Source organism: Microplitis mediator, chromosome 8 (genome assembly GCF_029852145.1).
Source record: "Microplitis mediator isolate UGA2020A chromosome 8, iyMicMedi2.1, whole genome shotgun sequence".
Taxonomy (NCBI): domain Eukaryota; kingdom Metazoa; phylum Arthropoda; class Insecta; order Hymenoptera; family Braconidae; genus Microplitis; species Microplitis mediator.
The window spans coordinates 15,899,178-15,909,663 of NC_079976.1; the positions used below are offsets into that span (position 1 = coordinate 15,899,178).

General features: G+C 31.0%; 1 protein-coding gene across 1 annotated transcript; it reads right to left on the reverse strand.

Moving 5' to 3' along the window:
* Window positions 1-9,866: 9,866 nt before the first annotated feature.
* On the reverse strand, window positions 9,867-10,232 carry LOC130673821 (uncharacterized). The gene has a single exon (XM_057479031.1). The coding sequence runs from the start codon at window positions 10,230-10,232 to the stop codon at window positions 9,867-9,869; it is 366 nt and encodes a 121-aa protein (XP_057335014.1).
* Window positions 10,233-10,486: the final 254 nt, after the last annotated feature.

The following is a 10,486-nucleotide window of genomic DNA, read 5'->3' on the forward strand; positions in this document are numbered from 1 at the left end:
AGAAATATTTTCACAACACTAATTTATTAATCACGAATTTTTTTTTTTTTTTTTTTTATATATAGTACATCACACAAATAAATTCAAATACGCACTTTGACCCCGATTAAGAAAAACATTTTCACAAAACTTAATTATTTAATCACTGACTTCGTTTAAATTATTACACGCACTTGGGATCTATATGATAAAATATATTCACAAATTTTAATTAATTCATCACCGTATTTATTTAAATCACTACGCGAACTTTAACACTATAACACATATCCACAGAACTTTATTTTTTTTTATTTTCTAATTCATCACCGAATTTACTTATTTTATTACACGCACTTTAATATAATAACACATATTCACAAAACTTATTTAATTTATCACTAAATTTATTTTAATTCACATGCGCACTTTATCACAAATTTAAAAGAAATATGTTTTCACTAAACTCGTTTAATTGATCCCAGAATTTACGTTTTTTTTTTAATATCAAAAACACGATCGTTTCAAATCTTTGCCTTTCCCGTCGCGTCGCAATATTTTGACAGCTATTTTTAGTTTATATTTGTAAATCCACACGAAGGTTACGCGCACTTCTGACACCAAATTGTAGTGATTGGTATCTTAAATTAATATCACTTATACACTACAATGATAACACACTTATATTAGAAAAATTAACACCACAATTAACAGCAGTAAAAGAAAGCAAGGGCAATATATAGTTTATTGAGATACAATGTTTGCTGTTAAACTGTCAATATAAGACTGACTGACTTTTGTCGCGTATCTATAAAACAAGAGAAGAAGGCATTTGTTTTCTAGCTATTCAAATATTTAAAAGATCAGTTTCACATTCGTTACAATATTGTGGAAATCGATAATGCTGACTGTGCATTTTACAGTTCAATATGTCCACAAAAATCCTGCAGAGAGCCAGATTAATCCAACCAGCCGTTTTTTTGTTTCACGCCATCAAATTTTTCAAAAAATTACAGGATCACGTTTTTTGCTCTAAAAAGCTTATAATCTTTAACAAGATGAAAACAAACATTTTTTTGAAGCTTTGTCCACAATTTTATTGCGGACAGTGCTTAAATTTCCAAAAAAGAAAAAAGTTTTTTTTCGAAACAAAAATTTAAAAAAAAAAAATAATTTTTTTGAATTTAATGTCTGAGAGATCAGTAAAATCACGGAATGCAGCGACGTAAACGTGTTAAAAATTATTGGGTGTTGGTTTTGTAAATTTCCTAAAGTTATTCCAAAAAAAAATTTTTTTGAAAAAAAATTTTTTTTTGAAATTTTTGTTTCGAAAAAAAACTTTTCTTTTTTAGAAATTTAGGCACTGTCCGCCATAAAATTGTGGACAAAGCTCCAAAAAAATGTTTGTTTTCTTCTTGTTAAACATTATGAGTTTTTCAGAGCGAAAAACGTGATCCTTTAATTTTTTGAAAAATTTGATGGCGTGAAACAAGAAAACGGCTGGTTGGATTAATCTGGCTCTCTGCAGGGTTTTTGTGCACATATTGAACTGTAAAATGCACAGTCAACATTATCGATTTCCACACTATTTTCGTTTCAGCGCTTGATTTTCCAAAAAACCACAAAAAGCCCTTTTTTTGTTGCATTTTTAAATTCATGTGACGATAGGAAAAAATTTTTTTTTCGAAAAAACAATGGCTAATCGTTAAAGCGAATTTATTCAAGTTTTTAAAACCCACCATTAACTTTCTGTGCGATCATTGGTTTCTGAGATATCGATAATCAAAGACAAAAGGATCCTTTTCCATTTGAAGACCGATATCTCGGCGAGAAGTGGACGTATTAATGTCCATAAAAAAAGAAATTAAAGCTGAATAATGAAGGTATCCGATCCTCATAGTGGTTAAGCGAAAATAATTTTTTCCACGCCCGGATACCAAAAAAAAAAATTTTTTAAATTTGAAAATTTTTTTGTCGCTGGTTTTTCTAAGATTACTCAAAAAGATAACTCAAAAACTGCTGATGCAAAAAAATTTTGAAGTTCTAATCCAAAAAGTAGACACTTGGAGCTACAATTTCCTTTTTTTTTTATTTCTTGTACGACCATTTCTATCAAAGTTAGAGCCTGTTAAAGATCGCCTAAAAATTTAGAATTTTTTTTTGATCCTTTAATTTTTTCCATTAGTGTATATAACACATGCACCTACATGGAAAAAAATAGGTTCTGCAACAGGACGTAGTCCTGTGGGAGCAACAGGAAAAAATCCTGTAAGAAGCAACAGGACAAAATCCTGTTGCTCCCACAAGATGTGTCCTGTTAGTGTAACATCAAAATTCTGTTGCTGCAACAGGATTTCGTCCAGTTGCTCCTACAGGATGTGTCCTGTTAGTGTAACATAAAAATCCTGTTGCTGCGCCTATTTTTTTTCCCGTATATTACTATGCAATATTCACACAAACATACGCTAACAACTATACAACACATACTTGCACATGCAGACGTGGACGAATAATCCTAAAACTACACAGTACTCACACAAACGAAGCAATGGTAATAATCCTCACTCGTACTTCTATAGCCAAATGATCGATTGAAACTTTAATTTTTTTTTACGGATTTGAATTGGAGTTTTTCTTGAGCATTTTTCTTATCGTTTCAAACAGTGGCAAAAAAAGTACGTGATGAAGAAGATTTAAGGGACTGGGTCCAATCTAAGGAAGAAAAAAAAATATAGAATGATGACGGTATAAAGATGATATTAAAAAAAACTATTGAAAAAGGAAAAGAGCGGTGGGCGATCATAAAAAAAGAGGACAGAAGAATAGTGGAAGATGAAATGTGCCCTATTGTAGAAAGCCAACAAATAACAGGAAACAGAATTTGCAAATCGGTGAAAGACGGAAATACCCTTTTCTACTGGAAAGAAAATTAAAAACATACACACAGCCGCAAATAAACTCTAAACATACACACACATACACTTACGCACATATAAACAGACAGACACACGGACAGATACTTTTGATTATAGAAAATTTGACACAGATAAAAATAAAAAAATTTTTTGCTTGATTAGTTTCATTTTCACTCAATAATTATTTTTAATAATACCAATGATCATTTGTGAGACTTATCCATTTTATCCCTAACAATCTGTTCTAATCAAGTCGTAGATCACTACGACATCTTGATTAGAATATCGAACGCGAATAAATTTATAATTAAATGAATCATGCCTGTCATCTAACTAACTGATTCCCTCTAGAATAAGTTCCCACAATCCATACTTCTGATTGTAAAATATTTAATTAAAAAAAAAAAAATAATTAACGTGTGCAAAAAAAAAAAAAAATTTCTTGCTTAGTTTGGTTGTTACTTAATAATAACTTTCATTAAAGCTAATAGTGAATGTGTGAGACTTATACTTTTTATGCCTAACAATTTGTTCTAATCGACTCGTAGATCACTACGACATCTTGATTAGAATATCGAAGGAGAATAAATTTATAATTAAATGAATCATCCGAGTTATCTGAGTAACTGATTCCCTATAGAATAAGTACCCACAACCCATCTTTCTGAAAGTAAAAAAAAAAAAATAAAAAAAAAATTACATCGTAGAAAAACAAAAAAAAAAATAAATTGAAAAATATCCTTTCTGGTCTCGTTGCTTATCGAATTTATGCGTATATAGAGCTTCTCAGCCACCTGGCAGGTCTTAATTACACTTATAACGGTCTTTTTTTTTGCCGCCAGGCGACGCTAAATTCTCATTCTTCGAAGGTCAATTTCCATTGAGGGACGTTAGCAGGCAGTCTGATAAGAAAGCTAAAAAGTTTATTTTTATTTTTTCGGGACTGGATTTAAAAAAAAATCCTCAGTTGTCCTTCCCAACCATTGGCAGTCGACTGTCTGTCAGTTGATAAAAAAAATGAAAAATTTATTTTTATTTTTGCGGGACTAGACTTAAAAAAAAAGTCTTCTGCTGTCTCCCAACTTCTGGCAGTCGACTGACTGTCACTTAGGTGATAAGAAAGATAAATCGTTTATTTTTATTTTTCTTGATTTAAAATAAAAAACTTGATTTAAAAAAAAAATCTTCTGCTGTCCTCCCATTTGTCAGCAGACGACTGACTGTCAGCTGGTCAAGAAAGAAAAATTTTCTTCCGTGCGAGACTATGCTTATGAAGAATGAAAAAGACAAATAAATGAAATGTCATTAAGGTGCATCACGCGTTGTGAGAGCTGCTGAACGACAGCCGAGCGCTTACGCTCTTGATGCTTTTCCCTGACTCTTCATCCCACTCTACTAGTTTGCGCTAATGCTTTACTCTGATTAGCTATCTTGTTTAATTAATAACAATTTACCTGTTCGTCAGGTGGAAAAATCGTAGAGGACTTTTTGTCCTAGAATTTTGTCCTCTATTCAGATTTCAAATTTGGGGCGCGGCTTTTGGGACACCCTGTATATTAAGCTTTTCGTTCGACCAATCGGAATGGATTGTATTTTAATATAAAATTTTATGAGACTGACATTAGTCAATTAACGACATATTCTTTGCCATGAGTTACATAAATTATTATTTACTTTCAATGAATTTTTTAAGAATTCTGATCGTTTATATAAAATAATTTTTATTATGCTAGTAGTACATTTTGTTATTATAAGACAGTAAATATTGCGTCCAAGCGACACAATCTTTGTCGTGTAAATTATTATAAACATAAAACATTTTATAATTTTTATAATGCTTAATACGAAATGGATTATGTCCCAGAAAGAAATTTTCGTCGGCAGACCCTCGCGGATTCGGAATCACTTCGAAATCAGGGTGAAATTTCGGTGAGATCATAGTGGAAAGATAGTGAACCCATGGTGAAATGACAGTGAAATCACTGTGATTTTGTGCCATTTGCTTACTGTAATTTTATTATCATCCGATGGTAATTTTATGATGATTTCATCATCGATTCATAGTAGAATCACAATAGCATTACAGTTAATTTACAGTAGTATAGCTGTAAGTTGACAGTGGTATTACTGTGTATTTACAGTGATTTCACTATCAGTTTATCCTGGATCTGCAGTGTTTCAGTCATGCTTTCTCGGTAATAATACCGTCATCATATAGTGATCTCACAGCAGTCTTACTATAGATTCTTCGTGAAATCACAATAATATCGCCGTAAGTTGACAGTAATATTACTGTGATTTCTTAATCATTTAATCTTGGGTCTGCTTAGTTTTCATCGAGATTTAGGGGCAATATTGAGATCCTATATTTATTGATTCAAAGATAATAATAATAAAATTAATAATAATATTATAATAGCAACAATAATCCTAATCTTGGTTTGTCAATAAATAATTTTTCTTGTTTAAAAAAATTATTTATTATCCCTTTGTATGACTTCATGTAATTCCTCTGGAGAATTAAATGCTATATTTTACCCTCGGTAAAGAAGGAATTTTATTTTTTTTTAACGTATGATGGGACTCGAACTGGCGACCCTTCGATTGAAGAGCAGCTTAAGTCATGTACTTTAGCCCACTCGGCCACCACACGCATTCGGAACTAAATACACTTATCCAAAAAATTAAAGGAACAAGAAAATTTTATAAATTTTTTAGTGATTTTTGGAAGGCTGTAGTTTCGTGAAAAATGATTGCATCGAAAAAATAAAAAAAGCAAATTGAAGCTTGAAATCTCTAGTTTGAAGATCTTCCAGCAAAATATTTTTTTGAGCCACGGTTTTTGCGGAATCATAAGAAAAAAGTCGAGACAAAATTTTTCTAAATTTTTTAGTTTTGTTTTTTAGGTCTACGGGGCCGGGAAAAATTTTTTCAAAAAAACAAATTCATGCTTCGTTTAGGAAATTTATTCAGCTACAATTTACTTTTTTTTGTTTCTCTGTACGACAATTTGCTGCTGAGATATCAGCCTTTAAATGAAAAAGGAGCCTTTTGTCTTTGATTTTTGATATCTCAGCAAGTAATGGTCGCACAGTAATTTAAAGGGCAGTTTAATAAACTTGAATAAATTCCCTACAAGCTCCATTTTCGATTTTTTCAAAAAAAAATTTTTTTTTATCCTTGATATCCATTTGAAAAACCCACAAAAAATGACCATTTTCTGGTTTTTTAGTCAACTCATCGCTACTCTGCAAATATTGATAAAAAAAATAATGTTGCCAGGTAATTTTACAGCTTAATGTACCCCCAAAAACCCTGGAAATTTTCAAATTGATCCATTGAACCGTTTGTCCGGTCCGATTGCTCAAAGTTTTGCAACACAATTAAAGGAACAAGTTTTGTTCCTTAAATTGTGTAATCATTACCAAAATGAAAAAATTAATTTTTTTCGGATTTTCTTTCATTTTTGCGTTAGTTATTCAGTAAATGTAAGGTCAAGAGGAAAAAAAAAAAATTTCTTCCGAAAAACGAAAAAAAAAATAACCCCCCGAATGAAACGTAAAAAAAAAAAAATGTAAAAAAATTCTTGTTTGGTCTCGTTTTTTGGAATTTTTTTTTTTTTTCCTCTTGACCTTACATTTACTGAATAACTAACGCAAAAATGAAAGAAAATCCGAAAAAAATTAATTTTTTCATTTTGGTAATGATTACACAATTTAAGGAACAAAACTTGTTCCTTTAATTGTGTTGCAAAACTTTGAGCAATCGGACCGGACAAACGGTTCAATGGATCAATTTGAAAATTTCCAGGGTTTTTGGGGGTACATTAAGCTGTAAAATTACCTGGCAACATTATTTTTTTTATCGATATTTGCAGAGTAGCGATGAGTTGACTAAAAAACCAGAAAATGGTCATTTTTTGTGGGTTTTTCAAATGGATATCAAGGATGAAAAAAAATTTTTTTTTGAAAAAATCGAAAATGGAGCTTGTAGGGAATTTATTCAAGTTTATTAAACTGCCCTTTAAATTACTGTTCGACCATTACTTGCTGAGATATCAATAATCAAAGACAAAAGGCTCCTTTTTCATTTAAAGGCTGATATCTCAACAGCAAATTGTCGTACAGAGAAACAAAAAAAAGCGAATTGTAGCTGAATAAATTTCCTAAACGAGGCATGAATTCGTTTTTTAGAAAAAATTTTTCCCGGCCCCGTAGACCTAAAAAACAAAACTAAAAAATTTAGAAAAATTTTTTCTCGACTTTTTTCTTATGATTCCGCAAAAACCGTGGCTCAAAAAAATATTTTGCTGGAAGATCTTCAAACTAGAGATTTCAAGCTTCAATTTGCTTTTTTTATTTTTTCGATGCGATCATTTTTCACGAAAATACAGCCTTCCAAAAATCACTAAAAAATTTATAAAATTTTCTTGTTCCTTTAATTTTTTTGATAAGTGTATTTAATCTGTTACTTGATGCTATTCAATACTATATATACTCAAGACTAAGCTATACGAAAAATTATTTTATTAAATACTATAAAATTAAAAGAATTCGATATTTATAAAAAAAAAATGTTTGCCTTCATTTGTAAATCATCAAGTTTTCTTAACTGAAAAATGTTTTATTTTAAATTATGATAAATAATAAATATTTACTATTGAAATATTAATCTAAATGATGTTCTTTTTATTTTTTGCAGTAGTTTAAATTCAATTTATTCAGTTTTAGAAAAAAAGTTATTCAATTTTTTTATTTATTTATTTTTTTTCATAATTCTGAAGAACTTTACCGTCTTAAGCTTTTATAAAATTAACTAAATTAGATAATTACAAATAAAGTTTCGCTCGGAAATTCCTAAAATAGCTAAATTTATAATAAATAAAATACATATGTGCCCAAATACACTTATCCAAAAAATTAAAGGAACAAGAAAATTCTATAAATTTTTTAGTGATTTTTGGAAGGCTGTATTTTCGTGAAAAATGATCGTATCGAAAAAATAAAAAAAGCAAATTGAAGCTTGAAATCTCTAGTTTGGAGATCTTTTAGCAAAATATTTTTTTGAGCCACGGTTTTTGCGGAATCATAAGAAAAAGGTCGAGACAAAATTTTTCTAAATTTTTTGGTTTCGTTTTTTAGGTCTACGGGGCCGGGAAAAATTTAAAAAAAAAAAACAAATTCATGGCTTGTTTAGGAAATTTAGTCAGCTACAATTTGATTTTTTTTGTTTCTCTGTACGACAATTTGCTGCTGAGATATCAGCCTTCAAATGAAAAAGGATCCTTTTGTCTTTGATTATTGATATCTCAGCAAGAAATGGTCACACAGTAATTTAAAGGGCAGTTTAATAAACTTGAATAAATCCCCTACAAGCTCCATTTTTGATTTTTTCAAAAAAAAATTTTTTTTTATCCTTGATATCCATTTGAAAAACCTTTAAAAAATGGCCATTTTCTGGTTTTTTAGTCGACTCATCGCTACTCTGCAAATATTGATAAAAAAAATAATGTGGCCAGGTAATTTTACAGCTTAATGTACCCCCAAAAACCCTGGAAATTTTCAGATTGATCCATTGAACTGTTTGTCCGGTCAGATTGCTCAAAGTTTTACAAAACAATTAAAGGAACAAGTTTTGTTCCTTAATTTGTGAAATCATTACCAAAATGAAAAAATTAATTTTTTTTTTGGATTTTCTTTTATTTTTGCGTTAGTTATTCAGTAAATGTAAGGTAAAGAAAAAAAAAATTTTTTCCCGAAAAACGAAAAAAAAATAACCTCCCGAATAAAACGTAAAAAAAAAAATTGGAAAAAATTCTTGTTTGGTCTCGTTTTTTGGAAAATTTTTTTTTTTCCTGGAAGACTGATAGAAACTGGTCCGAGCTATTTTCAGTCGAAATAATCGCGTGTTTCTAAGTGTCCTGGTTGGTACATTAATTGGAAAAGTTTCAAGTAAATTAGAGCAATCAATAAATTCCCTGAATAGATTTTTAACAAATAAGATGCTAGCACAATATCTCATTTCCTCCAATGTTAGAACAGTAACATCAACACACAATTCAAGATAGTCATTACCAATTGCAGGATAAGCACCATTCTTTTTCCAATATAGGTATTTTAAAAATCTACACTGGACTTTTTCTAGAGTTAAGATGTGCCCTTTGTATGTAGGCGACCAGACCAGTGCTGCGTGCTCAAGCTTTGATCAGACCAATGATTCGTAGAGTATTTTCACTACATTTATGTTGGTAAGTTTCTTAGTGGTTCTAATTACAAAACCAAGAGTTTTAGTTGCTGCTAGTGCAATAGATATATAATGCTGCGCAAAAGTGAGCGTTAAATCAAAAATAATTCCCAGATCGTTGCAAGTATTAGTTCTCTGTATGCTCACATTATTAATGCTATAGTCAAAGTAAATTGTGTTACTAAATCTACAAAACGAAATGACCTTACATTTTTCTTCGTTTAAATATAGTTTGTTGTCACGACACCACGCAGCTACTTCATCAAGGTTTCTTTGAAGGTATACACAATCATTCACGATCCTGACCGCAAGATAATACTTTGCATCATCGGCAAATAGGTCGAAGAAACACGAAATGAGGTTAGCGATGGGATTTATGAAGATAATAAACAGTAATGGTCCTAGATTTGAACCCTGAGGTACTCTAGATGTGGTAAGATATGGCTTAAAGTGGTATCCATTGTACAAAACAGTATTTTGCCGCCCAACCAAGTATGAAGACATAAGTTTGAGTAATAGCTTTGGTAGACCCGGATCACTCGGTGATCTGACAAGACCTGAGATATCAACTCTATCAAATGCTTTTGCGGAATCGATGTGTATGACATCAACTTGGTATCCATTCGCCAGAGTATCATAGAAGTATTGAGTGTACGGCAAAAGGTTTGTTATAGTTGATCTCTTGCTGAAAAAACCATGCTGAGACGGTGAAATAATTGGCTGAAAGTATTATAGTATCAAGTCGTACAACATCGTTTCAAATACATTGGCAAATGTAGGTATTATTGAGATCGGACGATAGTTCATGTCGTCATATTTATCTTCTGACTTGTGAATTGGATAAACCTTAGCTTCCTTCCATGATTGAGGATAGACACCTGCAGACATACGTGATGAGATAACTATCGTCCGAAGATACGCAAGACTTTTCGCACAATCCTTCACAATAGCATACGGAATACCGTCCATTCCAGAGGACCATTCACTTGGTAGGTTATTAATGTAATGCAAAACGTCAGATTCATATGGTAGTTTAGTATCACGAAGATGCTTATGCCCACTAATACTGTAGAGATCATCCGGTAAAATATCCATTGGAGTAAACACACTACTAAAGAAAGCAGTGAAGGAATCTGCAATTTTCAGGGGATCTGTACACTGATTATCGTCAATTCGAAAACTTGTCGGGTATTAACTCTGTTGCTTCTTAGATTTCACGTAACTTCAGAACCACTTTGGGTTATTAGCAATCGAATTTTCAGCTTTTTGCTGGTAATTATTTTAGGCAGATTTCATTTTTATTTTAATTGATTTACGTAACACCTTATATTGTGATTTCAAATACGGTG

Bases quoted from the DNA above. Each gene is read 5' to 3' on its own strand.
- LOC130673821 (XM_057479031.1), bottom strand. From the start codon at position 10,232: ATGGATATTTTACCGGATGATCTCTACAGTATTAGTGGGCATAAGCAT.